The 16,574-nt window shown below is 35.7% G+C and overlaps 1 protein-coding gene across 1 annotated transcript in view; it reads left to right on the top strand.

Moving 5' to 3' along the window:
- Positions 1 to 16,574, top strand: part of ADGRB3 (adhesion G protein-coupled receptor B3) — an 881,864-nt gene that overhangs the window by 809,043 nt on the left and 56,247 nt on the right. Inside the window, exons 19-22 of the mRNA XM_052651548.1 lie at positions 6,182 to 6,332; positions 8,994 to 9,063; positions 11,968 to 12,034; positions 14,544 to 14,629. Of these exons, the coding sequence (XP_052507508.1) occupies positions 6,182 to 6,332; positions 8,994 to 9,063; positions 11,968 to 12,034; positions 14,544 to 14,629 (374 nt within the window). The remainder of the gene's footprint in view (positions 1 to 6,181; positions 6,333 to 8,993; positions 9,064 to 11,967; positions 12,035 to 14,543; positions 14,630 to 16,574) is intronic.

The following is a 16,574-nucleotide window of genomic DNA, read 5'->3' as shown; positions in this document are numbered from 1 at the left end:
TTGATATGATCACTTGTCTTCATTAGTCTGTTAATATAATAAATTATATTGAGGACATTTTTAATATTGAAATCATCCTGGTTTAGTAAACACACTTTTACTTGATAGTGATTTATTATCTTTTTTCTGTATCTATAGATTTTATCTTTTACTTAATATTTTCACATTTATGTAGATAAGTGAAAGTATCAAAGCTTATATTTTTCTTGTTCATTTCGGTGTCATTGTTACACTAGCCTTGTCAAATGAGTCAGGTACATCTAATCTTTTTCTTATTTTTTTGACCTGGTAATATTTTATAAAATGGGGCTTATATATACATTTGTTAGAATTTGCCTGTAAAATTTTCTGCAATTTTTATCATTTTTGAAGATTTCTTTTATTACATTTTATTAACTTTCCATTTTATGTAAGATTAATATTTCATCCCTCAGTCTTATTTAGATCATTTATGTTTTCCTTGAAGAATGTCCATCTTACGTAGGTTTTCAATTTTATATATACAGTGCCTGCTGTTCTTTTATGATAATTTAAAAAACTTTTTATATTCCCAGTGTCACTTATTTTTCATTCTCCTCTACCCTCAAAAAAAAAATCACAATAGCCAAAGATTTAGCTGCTTTGTCAGCCTCTCAAATCAGCTTAGATTTTATGGGTCAATTTTACTGTCTTTAAGATTTTTCATTTGTAATTTCTGCTTTTGCCTGTGTTAAATTCCTTCTGATTTCTTTAAGTGGCCTATTTATTTTCATTTTGTATTGTTTTCTATCTAAAGCTTTTACAACCCTGAGTACTGTCATACCAAAATTGCACAAATTTTTCTTTTGTTTTTCAGTTCTAAATAGTTTGTAATTTGGATATTAATTTCTCTTTAAATAATTAGTTATTAAAAGTCCCCCCCCAAGATGTACAGAATTTTAATGTTGATTTCTAAATTCATTGTACTGTAGTTTGCAAAAATGTTCTATGTGTTATCAAACTTCTGAAGTTTATCTTATTCTCCTTTCTGTCCTAGGACTAGTTAACTTCTGAAAATATTCTATTTGCATTTTAAAGAATTGCACATGCTCTGTTTCTTATCTATAATATTTTTAAAAGATTAATCACTTTTATGATTGTCATAGTATTCCATATTACTATTTTCCTCCACTTTTTCCATGACTTTCTGAGAGCTATAGGTTGTATTTCATTTTAAACTTAGTTTGACATTTATCCTTGCAGTTTTCTCAGTATATCTGTATATTTGTTTCATATATTTTGGAAGGGGATGACAGAGGATGAGATGGCTGGATGGCATCACTGACTCGATGGATGTGAGTCTGAGTGAATTCTGGGAGTTGGTGATGGACAGGGAGGCCTGGTGTGCTGTGATTCATGGGGTCGCAAAGAGTCGGACACGACTGAGCGACTGAACTGAACTGACTTTGGAAAATTTTTATGAGTTTCATAGATATATGTTACTTTGGAAACTTCTTTATGGCTTGCTCCTTTTGTCAGTATGAAAAGTCCTTCATCTCTTTTAATGCTCTTTTCAATATTAACATCGTGACATCTGATTTTTGCATATTAGCATTTGCTTAATATAGCTCTTTCATCTCTTTATTCTCAGTCTTCCTATGTCATTGCATTTGAGGTCTCTTATAAATTCATTACTGGATTTTTTTATCCAGGATAAAAATTCTTAACTTTTAACTAGTGAATTTAAAGCACTCCTATTTATTGTGATTTCTATAATTGGAAATTTCTGTACCATCATTTGATTTTTCTGTTTATTATATTTTCTAGTTGTCCTTTTGCTTACCTTTAATTGGACTGGTAAATTTTTCTTAGTTCTATTTTTCTACTATTTTGCAAATGTATTATTTGTTCCTGCGTTTTGTGGTAACCTTAACATTATTAACATAGATGTTCAAACATCCTTTTCTAATCTAGAGTTAATCAGTATCTGAAATATTCCTGCAGATAAAATAAGACTGAGTTTATTTTTGGATATAAATTGAGTTTTATAACCAAGTGGCTATGTTATCAATATATTTTTTATTGTTTAATAAGCATTTGTTTAGACTGAATATATTTTAATATTGATATTCATGAGACTAGCTTTTGTCTCATTCTGCACTTCTGGATTTCTTATTATTATTGGTTTATGTTGTCTAGCAATTCTTTCAGAGAGAATCTTAAGGTAATAAACTTCAAAGTTCCTTATCATTCTAAAAATATCTTTATTTCTACCTCTTCTTGAATAATAGTTTTGCTATGTGTTGAATTCAACAAAGTTATTTTCCCTTAAAGTATCAAAGATAGTCTATTGTCTTCTTGTATCCTGGGTTGCTCACAAGGAGTCTGATGTCATTTTGATTCTTATCCTTTTGTAAGTGATCTTCCTTTGGATTCTGACAGCTTTTAAGATTTTCTCTTTATTCTTTTTTTTCATACTTTAAACTTTTATTTTTACTTTATTTTACTTTACAATACTGTATTGGTTTTGCCATACATTGACATGAATCCACCAATGTTCACAAATTTCATTGCAATATATCTTAGGGTGGGTGTATGTGTGTGTGTGTTAGCTATCTTGCAGCTAAAGAATCTTTAATATTATTGAGAAATTTCCCCATAAGATTTCTTTAAATGCTCCATTTCCCCAGAATTCCCTTTTTCTCCCCTCTGAAAATACTTTTAAACAGATGTTGAACTTCTGTGCCATCCATATATCTTAAATCTCCTACTTTCCACGTCTTAATCTCTGCTCCTAATGGGTGGCTTTAACCCTGGTATTCATCCTGCCTTCATTGGCTTTCTGTTTTTCAGGCACTCCTTGTAGTAGTTAGTCTACCACTGTTTACATATTTTTCTTTCCAGTCATTTTATGAAACATTTTCTATCATTCCTATGGATTTGGGATTAAGAGTGTATGTGAAGTCTATGGTATAAACCACCATCATTTTTCCACTTTAAGTACCGTTCCAAGCTTTCTAATGTTTGTCAGCAACACTCGTCATTTGCAGAGCAGGACCACACTGAGGTTTGGCGAGGAGTCGAAAAGTTGACTGAGGAGCTGGAGGAGCCGGTGGGTCTTGTGTTCGGAGTGGTGAGCTGTGAACTCCCAGCTGCGGTGGAGCTGAGAGCAGACACCCAGGCTGAATGAGAAGACCGTGTGAGAGCAAAGGTCACCTTAGTGTATCTGGGTAGGAAGAGGTGAGCAGATGGCAAGATGTCAACACTTGCCATCTGCAGAAAAGGAACGTCAAAGTTTGACTTTATAAGTGGAAAAATCTGCAGGATCCAAAGGATGGTTGATCTCTGTGGGTTACCGAGGTGGGACTTAGGTTCTACCAGAGAAGAAATTAAAAAATCCTGAGCACCAAACTTAGAATAGCCACTTTGTGGAAACTGATGTAACAAATGTGCAAATAACAGACTTTACTTGAAGATTGCTATTTATAAAAGTTGTACTTTATTTATATTTTTGTTCATTTTATTTTATTTTTTTAATATAAATTTATTTATTTTAATGGGAGGTTACTTACTTTACAATATTTTGTTGGTTTTGCCATATATCAACATGAATCCACCACAGGTATACATGTATTCCCCATCCTGAACCCCCCTCCCTCCTCCCTCACCATACTAGTAGAAAGATCAATGTGTGTTTCGTGAAGTGTGGTATCTGACTTTATACTGACCCTTCATATGATAATAAAGCAGAATGTAGCTCCTTCTCTCTCCCAGCATCATGGGTTTTTGCTGCACCCTTGACTTTAGACCTCTCAATTCACATATACACTTTGCTTAGGTTGAGACAGCTTAACTCCATACTTGGAGCACTTTCTAGCCATTTATGAATATTCACCTGACCATAGTAGAATGCAGTCACCCATAGGGTCTTACTTCTCTAGTTACTATTTATTTCCCCTACATGTTGTGGCCATATCTTTGTAAAGAGAGACATGAATTATTAAAATATGAATGTCAATAGCCCCAAATTATTTTTATTAGTAGTATGTCAATTTGTATCAGAATTAAAGGAAATCCCAAACTAATAAACATAATATAGAGAGAGCAAATTAAAAGTCTCTGTATTGAGATCTTGAGCATTTTATTATTTCTTACAAAATTTCCATGCATCTGCTGCTGCTGCTGCTGCTGCCAAGTTGCTTCAGTCGTGTCCGACTCTGTGCGACCCCATAGATGGCAGCCCACCAGGCTCCCCCGTCCCTGGGATTCTCCAGGCAAGAACACTGGAGTGGGTTGCCATTTCCTTCTCCAATGCAGGAAAGTGAAAACTTAGCATTTAAATAATTCAGGATTTTACATTGTTTTTGATAACCCTGTATTGACAGTTTATAAATCAATAAACACAACCTACTGAGGTGATCCAAAAGGATGGAAAGAAAGGCCACGTAAATTATAACATGCAACTAGTCCAGAAATGGAATGAAAAGTTATCTTTGAAGTTCAAATCTGCAAGAGACTGCAGATCAGGAATGAGCAAAGTAAGCAGCCTGCAGACGTTTAAACTTCAACTTGGAAAAAGTCTCAGTGTCTCAAGTACAGAAGGAATCAGAGTTGGGTAAATCGCCTACATTCTGGCTGAAACAGGAGTAAACTGATGAGGAAGAGGATGCTGGAAATCCATGACTTTCTCAGACTGAAAATTATTAGTTTTATAAGAATAAGCTTAAGCACCAAGTATATTTAGTACCACATGCGATAAGGAACCCCATGCTGAAAACTGATAACACCCTTTTTTTGTTCTACTTAAAATAATGATGACTGTGGTCATAATTGGTTAAGCACTTGCTGAGTGCCTACTATAGTCCTACTCAGCATCTGTATATTATCCCTCCTCATTAAAACAACCTGATGAGATAAACATGATCAAGGTCTTTCTGTAGGATAAGAAGGACTGATCATCTGGTGAATTTTGAAAGAATTAAAAACATGAATAATTTGGGCTAAGGTATTAAAGACAGTGGATCAGAGTGGAGGGAGAAGGGTGGGATTGTATTAATACTTTTAATTCTTTGTTATGAGATTTAAGTGATCTTTTTTGTAGCTCCATGTTTTCCTTTTTTCAATTTTTGGAAATAATCAAGACTGAAACCGACAAAGGAAAGTTTACAAAGACTTACATTTTAACAAGATTTACACAAAGAAATTATACCAGTAATGAAGCAAGTAGCAGCCTTTAGCCAAATGAAGCTGCTCATCTTTGCAGATGAGTCATAAGTAACTAATGGTGACACAGTTAATTGATTAAGTACAGAAAGAAACATATCTATGAAATCATGGCCAGTGACTAGATTAGTTTTTCAAAATGATTTGATCATGACACACCTTATAATATAATAGCACAGAGCAATGTATAATAACACAGAGCAATGTGTTAAGTAAGTATCTTCCCCCGTGGTGCAATGGTAGAAGCTACCTGCCAAGGCAGGAGACGCAAAGAGACAGAGGTTTGATCCCTGGGTCGGGAAGATCCCCTAGAGAAGGGAATGGCAACCCAGTCCAGTATTCTTGCCTGGAAAATTTCATGGACAGAGGAGCCTGGTGGGCTGCAGTCCATGGCGATGCAAAGAGTCGGACATGACTGACGACTGTGCACACACACACACAATGTATTGAGTACTTTAAAATACGTATGTTATTTGTGTTCTAGGCTATTAGCCAAACCTCATTTTGTACTTTGCTCTTATACTTTGAATATCACATTGTATGAAAGCAAAGTAATTTTTTTTCTTTTGAGAAACTGTGGTGAGATAATCTGAACATCAACAGATAAAACAGCAAAGCATTATTGGTTTAAAAGGAGGGATGAACAGTGTAGCCAAAAGAATTATGCAAGATGTCTGTAACTTATATTAAACCAAAGAAAGGACCATCCCCATAATTATGATTCAAGACAAAAAACATCAAGGAAAGTAGTAATTTTAATCTCCCTTGAGTTTAAATTTACATTCAAGCTTCTTCTCATAAAGAATTGAATGACATTAGAACTTTTATTCTGTAAGATACTGTATACTTAAAGACTCCAGGGTTTCTAATTTCTGTAAACAATTATTCTGTCACAAAGAAGTAGATATTTGAAGTAAAAGCAATGAGTTGGAGATTAACAACCCCCTGAAAGACACATGATCCTCCACCGTGTTGAGCTGAGTCTTTTCTGTTTCCACAGAGCATCTGTACGACCACCACAGCATTTCTGCACTTTTTCTTCCTGGCTTCATTCTGTTGGGTTTTGACTGAAGCGTGGCAATCATATATGGCTGTAACCGGAAAAATTAGAACACGGCTTATAAGGAAACGCTTTTTGTGCCTTGGATGGGGTAAGCATATTGCTATTCCCTTTTGTACTCTTGTTAAAATGACTTTGAACACTGCTGTAATGAATGAAGTTGGAAACTGTGATTATCCCCAGGCTATTTTTCTTTGTGTCTAATTCAGTATGTCGAAGTGGAAATATAGTATATTAGTCACATTGGAACATTCTTTGAGGTTGTGGAACTTTAAAAAGAGTGAATACTGGATGGCCACGTAGCTGGTCAGTTGGTAATCAATAGTGCCCACATGGTAGTAAATGAGATCTAAGGTATCTACAAGCAAGAAATCAGAACTATTCTCTACTATAGGTTCTGAAAATGCAAAATGTCTTAAGAAGTTCAGTGCTCAAAACATGATGTTCTTGTCTTATACACTAACCTTGTACTGCCCACAAGAAAGCCTTGAAGAGTCCATTTCAAGAGAGCTATTCACGACACAAGAGAAAGCCATCTAGACCATGAATGAAACCACATGGCTAGTCCGTGGAGTTCTCAAAGGAAACACAAAAATTGCTGACAGGATGAGGATGAATTAATTTTTCATTAGAAAACGTTCCTTGCACAGTGCCATATGAAATGGGAATCTGGAGGACCTATACATTTCAGAGGGCCAGTTCTAAAGTTTAACTCGAATTAATGAATTCATTTACTTTAATTAGAATTAATTAATTAAAGAACTAGTTTTAGGAAAAGCTCAGGATTTTTTCACGTTTGTCTTTGAGTTTCAAAAGACTTGCACTAAAAAAAAATGAGGAAATTTGGACCAAAGATATAACAAATGAATGCTAGAGGTAGCCTGAAGAATCACAAATAAGTGGACTTATTACCATGTCAGAATAATTCATTCTAGAAAAACACAAGACCAAGAGCACCAAGGTTATCCATCAGATTTCAGCCAGGGGCTACTGTGTCTGCACAGGCAAGTGGGAAAGCCATTAAGAAGATACTGGAGAATGCAATATTCTTACACTGTGTAACAATTTTTGTCTGAATTTCATGATAAAGACCATCTAAAGCTGGAATGGTATTGAATCAGGGTTTGACTAGATCCAAGAACTACAGTATGTAGAGAAATGAAGGCTTCCCTTGCAGTATGAAGAATAGCAATTTACAGGAACCTTAGCTAAATTATTTAGCATCATCACCAAAGGTGATCTTGAGGAGAAGGGTGTACAGCTTTATAGGGTCTCCAGGTTTACAGCTAATATTAAACTATTCTGGGTAGTGTAAAAGCTAAACCAGTGGTTCTAGACTGTGAGGAAGTCTGAGAGTGGGCAGAATAGTGGCATATGAGTTTCATGATGGCAAAGTACAACATAATCATTTAGAAAAAAATTAATCTGAATTATATGGAATGAAGACTGTTAGCTTTTCAGCTTAGGACCAAGAAGAGAATTTTTTTCTGACAAACTTGGTCTAGTCAATCAAAAAAGTCAACTATATTGAAAAGGAGAAGGACAGAAGGAAGAAAAGAAAAAGGGAGGAGATATTTTACATATGTGTGTGTGCACGCACATGCATGCACATGTGTATATATACACATGTATAAATATACATACACACACATATACTTTATATATTATGTGTATGTGTATATGTATATATTATATATACACACACACACAGACCAGTATTTGTTTTAAAAAAATGTTGTGTCCCTTGGGGTTCCCATCATTTAAACCTCGTGAAGGGGTGTGGTATCATTTGAAAATTTCCAGAAGAAAATAGCCAGAATAAGGAAAAATGATAGGAGGGAAAATGATGAGTGGAGGGGACACAGGTAGATGATCAGAAGATGAACTTTTCAATTGGAAAAAAACAAGCATGGGCTTCCTGAAAAAAAGCATGGTCTTCTAGAACTTTAAAAAAAAAAAGTTAGCAGCTTAGGTCAGACTGAATCCCACTCACCAAACACAGGGAGTTTCTGTTGAACTTGAGCAAGGTAAGCATGATTCATAGAAGCATAAAGTAAAAGATGTCAGGTCAGAGTTGCTGCAGGGATGCTGGCACTTGAATGCCAAGAGGGACTAAGGCATGGAGTGTTACCTACCTAGAGGTTCATGAAGAAAAATTGGTATAAATCTCTGACCTTCAATCAGGATTGTGAAAAGAGGATGGGTAGGAAGCCCATTCCTCAGGGCCCTTAACCTTGTTCCTACATTCTTGTTAGTATAAGTAAATCATAAAGAGTTAAATGATGAGATATATTTTTTCTGTCTTATTACAAGTACAGCTTGATGTGGATCAATAAGAGGTCAACTGTACATTCCACTTCCGTGATATTCCATCACCCCAGAACATCCATTGTTTTCTTTTTTTTTTTTTTTGCCTTTCTGATTTTATAACTATAAATTCCTTTATAGGAATGTAAACCCCTAGGGAAAAAATAACTTAAAAAGATATACTAAATCTCTGTTATGAGTTTCTTTTAAACCCATGTCAAATGCAGTGGTAACCTAGCAACATCAGAGAAATGCACTGACTTAAAAACCCAGCTATCATGCTCATATTTTTGTACTTGGAAAAAAATTTCTACTGCTTTGTAAAGTGATCCATCCATAGGTAGTTCCTCCAGTTTTGGAGTCCCAGGTCTTTCCTGGCTTTGCTTGAGCCTGTGTGCACAGTGGTGGTAGCCAAATGTGAAATGTGACAATGCTTTTCTTGCAGGTTTACCAGCTTTAGTGGTGGCCACATCCGTAGGCTTCACCAGGACAAAAGGATATGGCACTGATCACTAGTAAGTCCGTCCACGGTGACAAATCTTATTTATAATTAAGTAAACTGTCAAATATGCTTCATTAGTCTTGGCTGGCACTGCTGATGGCTTGTACTCTGTCACTGAGTCATTAACAGTGGTTGAAGTCACATTACGAGGAATGATGTAAGGTGCCTTAAATGCACAAAAGTTCGGCATTAAATGCTGCAGGGCTGTTCAGAATTCTTTCAATTTCCCGTTTCTTTGTAACACCAGAGTCTTAATTTCTTTCTTTCTTTGAAATTAATTTTTGTTGGAATATAGTTGATTTACAACGTTCTGTTAGTTTCTGCTGTATAACAAGTGAATCAGTTATATATATATATATATATATATATATATATATATATATATACACATTTGCACTCTTTTTTTATATTATATTCCCATATAGGTCATTCCAGTATTAATGATTAAGTAGAATCATAATTTGTAAAATATTTCTATATTTACTTTGCATGTTCCATCTCAGATGCATTTTTAAAGACCTGGATAAATCTTGACACGTTTACATTTTAAAATAGGACTCTGATCTGAGCTTCTGATTTCACAGATGATAATATATACTGGCAGCAACCATATTTTATCATGTTACTTCAAGTTTTGTTACTGTATTAGGGAGATATGTATTCAAATTCAAAGGCCAGGGGATCCGTAGATCACATTATAGAATGCCCAGGCTACAGAAGAAATTAGAAGGGAGTAAAAGGGGGATGTGGTACCAGCCTACCCTAATCAGACCTGTAATACTGAGAACATTCCGTGGGAGAATTTGTCAAGTTTATATGTAATATTTCAACTGTAAAGCAGTACAGTCTCATATTTTGCTTCATCTGCTCTTTAAAGTAGAGGAGACAGCTGAGAATGGGGAGAAGGATGGCATCTTGTTAGAAGTGTAAGTCTTAAAAGGAGATATCCTATTTAATTATCCTCGGGTTAGAGATAGGATTTGGGGCTAATTAGGCCCTTGGTGGGTTCATCTAAGTAGAAAGTGTGCCAAGAGACGCCACTGGACCTGCCACCCCAAGGAAACTTCCAAAGAATTGCAAGAACTAACATCATCAGAGCACTTTTCTCATATAACCTACGGGATGGAACTGATAGTGTATGCTGTAGAGCTCTCTTCCTATAGCACTGTTATCTTTAATCTATTATGTTTCGAAATAGCATGACTCTTTTTGAAAGCCACTGTGGTGGGGATATGGAAAGAAGTAGGATTATAGATGGCACAGTTCCAGCTCTCAAGGAGTGTATGATTGAAAATGAATACAGTACAAGCAGGAGAGTACCAATTTGAAGATGAATTTACACAAAACTGCAGAAGTTTAGTAGCAGTCTTGCAGACGCCAAACTGAAGTGTTCTGTCATACCTAAGGGCTTTTCCTCTAGGTGTTTTGTTTTAAAAATAGACATTAAATTGTTGATCTCAAAGTGGGAAAGTAGAATTTTATTAATTTGCTGTTATGACCAAGGAGCAATAACTAGATGCAGACTTTGAAAACACACACACACACACACACACACACACACACACACACACACACACACACACATACACATACATACACACTGACTTACATGGTAGCATCCACTATTAAATGTATATAATTCTGTGAGTTATCAAATGCATGAATCATGTAACCACCACCACAGCCAATATAAAAAAGTTCTTAGAAGAGGAGAGAACAGTATTGTTAAGCATTCTTTTTAATAAGTTGGTTTATTTATTTTGGCTGTGATGGGTCTTTGTTGCTTCACGGGCTTTTCCCGGGTGGCGGTGAGCAGGAGCTCATCTCAAGCTGTGGTTCTTCTCACTGGGGGAGCTTCTCTTGTTTCGTAACATGGGCTCTAGGGAGCAATGGCTTCAGTAGTTTCAGCACGTGGGGTCAATAGTTGCAGCGCCCGGGCTCTTGAGGACAGGCTTAACAGTGGTGGCGCACAGACTTAGTGGCACTGTGGCCTGTGCGATCTTCCTGGGTCAGGGATCGAACCTGGGTCTCCTGCGTTGGCAGGTGGACTCTTTACCACTGAGCCACCAAGGAAGCCCCAGGTATTGTTGATTGTTGATTGCTGTTCATTTTGGAGGCAGCATGCTGATTCAGGGGACTGAGAGCTAATATGAAAGGGTCAGAGGTCAAGGAGAGGTGCATGAAGTGGTAGACATGACTCTGATCCGGAAGACCTCTTGACATCCTTTGCTGTGACAGAATGAGCATTTGTACCTAAATGGTTACTGTCTTTGTCCATGAAAACCTGCACTTCTTGGGGAATCTAGTAATTGAAACAAACACAGCTAGACTTATTTTCATTCAAAAGCTTATCTTTAGTGATTTTTTAGCAGTCTGGGAAAAAGTAAAATTGGAAGAAAGAAAAAAAAAAAACCTGCAAAATGTAGATTATCTGTTCCCTACAATGATGGCTTTTAAACCAATATCTTCCACTATCTCAATGGCCTCAAGGAAGAACAGGTAAATGGCATGTATAAGTCTCTAAAAACACGCCGTTCCTGCTTTAGAGTATACTTGAAAAATTCCATAATGGATATAAAGCAGCATTTTGCATAACTTAATAGTTACGTTTGTACTGAAAGTCACTGTAAAAATCTCACTGCAACAGTAATTTGTCTAAAATGTTTTAACTGCCTGACAGTAAAGCCTTATAATCAGAGTTTCTTTCCTGTGAGAGGTATGTGGTATATGTTACTCACCAAGTATGCTAATTTTAGCTTTTTGTCATATCTTCCATGTATTTTTTAAAAAACTATGAACCTTTGAAATATGCCAGAATTCCAAGACTAAGCACATAGTCCAAGCTATTTGTATCACATGTTAGTGATCTAATACATGTCACTAATTGGTGTTAGTTTTTATCTGATGTTCTTTCCAGTTGCTGGCTCTCTCTTGAAGGAGGTCTACTCTACGCCTTTGTGGGACCTGCAGCTGCTGTTGTCCTGGTAAACACCAAAATCAGCTTAATTGTTTTTCTTAACAAAGAAAGTCTACTTTGCTTCCATTAGAGTGACACTTTCGTATTGATTGTGCAGAAATTTTAAAGTTTGATGAATTGTTACTTAAATTTTAATGTTGATGTCTATCCAGTGCTTTATTACACTAAAATATTCTTATTTTGAAGCCTGACGAATACTAAGTATGAGAGTATGGGATTTCTCTTTCAGGAATTTCACATTTGTGAAGAAGTGTGAGTAAGTTTCAGTAAATTCTTCCTTGTTAACATATAGAATTTCCTCATTTATTATTATTTCACCTTTACACTATTACACCTTTATACTTTCATAATATGATCTACATAATTATTCAAATCTCTTAATTTGGTGTCTGGAGCTGACACCAAATATCAACAAGAAAGTGTATGTTCATGTGTCAAAGTTTCTCCTCCTCACTGCTACAGATGTTTAGAACTGGACATTTCTTTGTTGTGGGGCTGTCCTGTGTATTTATCAGAACCACTGGCATCTACCTGCTAAATAGCAATGGTACCCTTCAAGTTGTAATAATCAGAAAATGTCTCCAGAGATTTTGCAGTGTTCACTGAGGGTACAAGTCACCCCCCTCTAGTTGAGAACCCCTACCATATTTATGCATGAAGTTTTATAAATTTTTCTTTTTTGAATCACAAAATAATTCCTTTGCATGTTTATTTATAGGAACATGAAAATTTTCCACAAACTTGCCTTTCCTCTGTGTCTCTGAATTTATTGATTACAGATCTTTCTTATCTAATAAATCTTTGAAAAATGTCAGAGAAAAAAGAAACAATCTGAGTTAAATACAAAGATGCATTTCACTGTACAATCAGATTTCTAATTGAAAAGTTACCTTTTCGATTCTTGAATCATTCAATAAGTTGGAAGCTGGAGATATCTTTCTTAATAGCTCTATGTGGTTTTCTTTCTTTAAAGTTTGTTCTTCCTCCTCTAAATTATAAAAGGGAGCAGAAACTTGGTGATTTACAAGAACAATCTAGGCATGAGTGTTAGAAGAGCATAGGAAAACTAAAACTATCAGACATAGTTCTAGCCACTGCATTGAATTTTTATTTAATCGACTGAATTACTTCCCTAGGCTTCTAGATTAATATACACATAACCCTAAAGTGAAGAAACAATGAGTATGTGTATAATTGAAAGACAAAAGGTCTTTGGAGTGGTGATGAATTCTCTCATGTTTAAATTGTAGATTAATAGAATCCACAGAGTACAGTTTTTTTAGTTCAAATATAGATATACGAAGATGAGTCAGACTTGCGCTTGATCAAATGCTATCTTGTTAGGGAGCTATGAAGAGTGGCCCCTTCTAAGTCTTCACCTAACAGTTTCTTTGGATCTTCTTTACACCAGTCATTAAGCAGACTCTAGCTTTATATTCCATCTGCTCAAAGTATATTGGAGGAGTAGAAGTTTCTTTTTTGTTAACTAGTCATCCTGCTTCATTTAAAACATATTTTTCACAAGCTACTAGTTGCAATATACAGGCTTCACCATTTGCAGTGGGTGTCGCACCAAGATTCTTTTGACCGTGGAGGGTAAGGGACAGGAAGGCAAAAAGGAGAAAATATTTTTCCTCGATTATCTTGGTTTCAGCATTGTACTGGATTCCTTTATCAGGAAGTGCCAGTAGGTTAGAGAACCCAGCACACTTATAATAAAGCCGCTGCAACTAGACCACAGCTCTCTCTACAGCATTTTACAGTTTGACTTGAGAAAGATGAATATGTGTGATTTCATCTCAGCTGTGTTATGCAAGAGACCTTTTAAATGGATAGAAGAGTCTTAGAGATGCTGAGACTGGTTCAATAGAGCACATTATAAAAATTAGTGTAAGTGTCCGTCTGAAAGGATGCTGGTGAATTGAATAGCCTTTTCCCTTTGTCCAGAAAACCAAGGTGCACTAAAATGCCCCCAGTCTCATGGGAGAAAACAGTTGCGCAGCACGAAGAACTGAGGCATTCTGTTCTCCCAGTTCCGGGCAATGACAAACCTTAGCACCTTTGCCTGGCAGGACTCACCCTGGCTGCACTTTGCAAGACAAAATCTTCTGATACCCAGACATAGTGTAAAGCTCATTAGTCCATTTGTTTTATTCAGGGATGATTCAGAGAAAAGAATGCTAGATTGGCATAATATGGCAATTTAAAAGTTAGGCCGTGCAATATTAATTTCCTCAGTGTTAACTGCAAAACATGGACAGTAAATGGGCTGAAAATACTTCAGAACATTAAAGTAACCCACCTAGCCAACTCACGGGAATCCTTTAAGAGATGGACACTAACACTACTGGTAAATTGCCCTGTTTTCCTGTATGCACTTATAAAATATTTGAGAAGGGCTTCTGGTCACTACCATTGTGAGTATAGAATTCTGCCAAGGTTGTGAATGGATAAAAGTGGGTTCTCAAGAAAAATCAGGGACCTGATTCCCTTCAACCTTTGTTTCTGTCTGACAGGTCAACATGGTGATTGGCATTTTGGTATTTAATAAACTTGTTTCAAGAGATGGGATCCTAGATAAAAAGCTCAAACACAGAGCCGGGTAAGCTGCAATTGGTGGATTCTGAAGGGTGTTTACAGCATGTCCCATACACCAGTCCCAGATCACTGACTGCATTTGACTGGGCCTTGGATTTTGTTCTTGAGAAACTGGTGTGTATGGTGGACTATGCCATTCGAGCTTCCAGTGGGCTATTCTTAAGAGGTGTCAGCAAAATCTGAAAATAATTGAAGAGTCCATTAAGAAAATCTGGATTTGTTTGTGTGTATTGCCTGTTTGTAAGATAAGAAGATTAAATATTAAGGCTAGACTTGAAATAATTGTTCTTGGGTGAGAGTTCCAAAGACCTCCTAGTTTTAGTCCCAAAGGACAGGAGGATAGATTGAACCTAATTACAGTATGGAACATGACAGAATAAGGACAAGCAAACCTTAGTAGGGCAAAAAATTGCATTTTATTTGTTCGTTGTATATATCAGAAAAATTCTTCACTCGAAATAATTAGGAAGCACTAGTTTTATCATACATTCATTTTTATGATGTTTTCACTATAACTTGCTAGAAAGTTACTCATAATTTTCACTTGTACATTTTAACCACTTATAAAATAATGCAAAATATCTCCTTTAATTTTACTGTTATTATAATATCATCATATCTGATGACAATAACATTTTATAAGCAGGTTGGTAGCATCTTTTTAACGTTATATCATTGACTCATAAATTTGTAAAACCTTGAATGAAATAGTAATGTTTTTGAATTCCCCTTTGAATCTTTTCTTATAAAAAGTTTATAGCTTTCCTCTTTCTGTTTAACTGTATCCCCATTCAAAGCTTACCCCAGATGTTCTCATTTCTTTAATAATCTATGGTATCCTTAATGGTCATAGTATTTTATCACTGGCTGGTGGGAATTTTAAATCGTTCGTGTGTTTATAATCTATGTAAGAATTTAAGAGACAAGATAGGCTGGGCATTTTCCCCCTATTAAAAGATTAGGTTTAGTGGCTTTCAATATGAAGTTAGATATCATTTAAATCAAACATTAGAACTGCAATGATGTAATAAACACATAATTGGCGATTCCTTTCTGAGCGGGAATCACTTCCCATCTGGAGACCTCTTTCATTTCAGATAAGTCTCTAAGGCAACTTGAAACAGGCAGACTTGAGCTTGCATAGACACTGAGCTTCCTATGCCATTTAAATTAGAAAGTTTCACACTATTAATTGATAGTTTGAAGTGGTTAAATTGGAGCAACAGCTACTTCAGTTATTTCTGCCTAGGTTAATCATGTTAAAATAAATTGTTCATACTGGGTACTAGATATAGAAGCTCATTTCTGCCACTAGTGGTGTAAAGTTATATAATTACTTGCTAAAATTGAGGGTGGAGTGGGTTAGTGGTTAAGATAAAGCTTAGAAGTAAAAGAGAAAATCATGCTCAGAAAATCAGCTAATCATGCTTAGCTCTGCAATTTCTTAGCTCTGTGTGTCTTTGGGCATGTTATTTCATCTTTCTACAGCTCAGTCTTCTTACCTGTAAAATGGGGGTAGTAACTCCTGCTTCATGATAGAGTATATGAAAAAAAAATGTGTATAAAGCATTCACTAGAGTATCTAGCAAATAGCAAGCAAGCACTCACTCACCATTGGTGACTCTTGTTATGATGGGTGAGATGAAGAAGCCAGGCTAGACAGCTTGTTTGCAAAGGACCCTGAACTTCTGTCAAGCAAGCACCCATGATACCACTATTCATGACACTGAGATCAGAAAAAGAGATGAAAAAAAAGAAAAAGAGATGAGATTATCAGAATAAGCATAATGCTAAGGATTTATTAAAGTCAGTATTGTTTTTCTCATTTGATTGTTTTATATGTAATATGCAGTTTGATTCATGTAACTCTTTGTAAGGCAGAACATAGGTTTAGGAGAAATGACATTATCTTTATGAATATAGAAATTATCCATTTCAGTCTACATAGT

This window comes from Budorcas taxicolor, chromosome 14 (genome assembly GCF_023091745.1).
Source record: "Budorcas taxicolor isolate Tak-1 chromosome 14, Takin1.1, whole genome shotgun sequence".
Classification (NCBI taxonomy): Eukaryota; Metazoa; Chordata; class Mammalia; order Artiodactyla; family Bovidae; genus Budorcas; species Budorcas taxicolor.
Note: the sequence above shows the minus strand (reverse complement) of the source record. Positions and strands in the feature narration are given on the sequence as shown.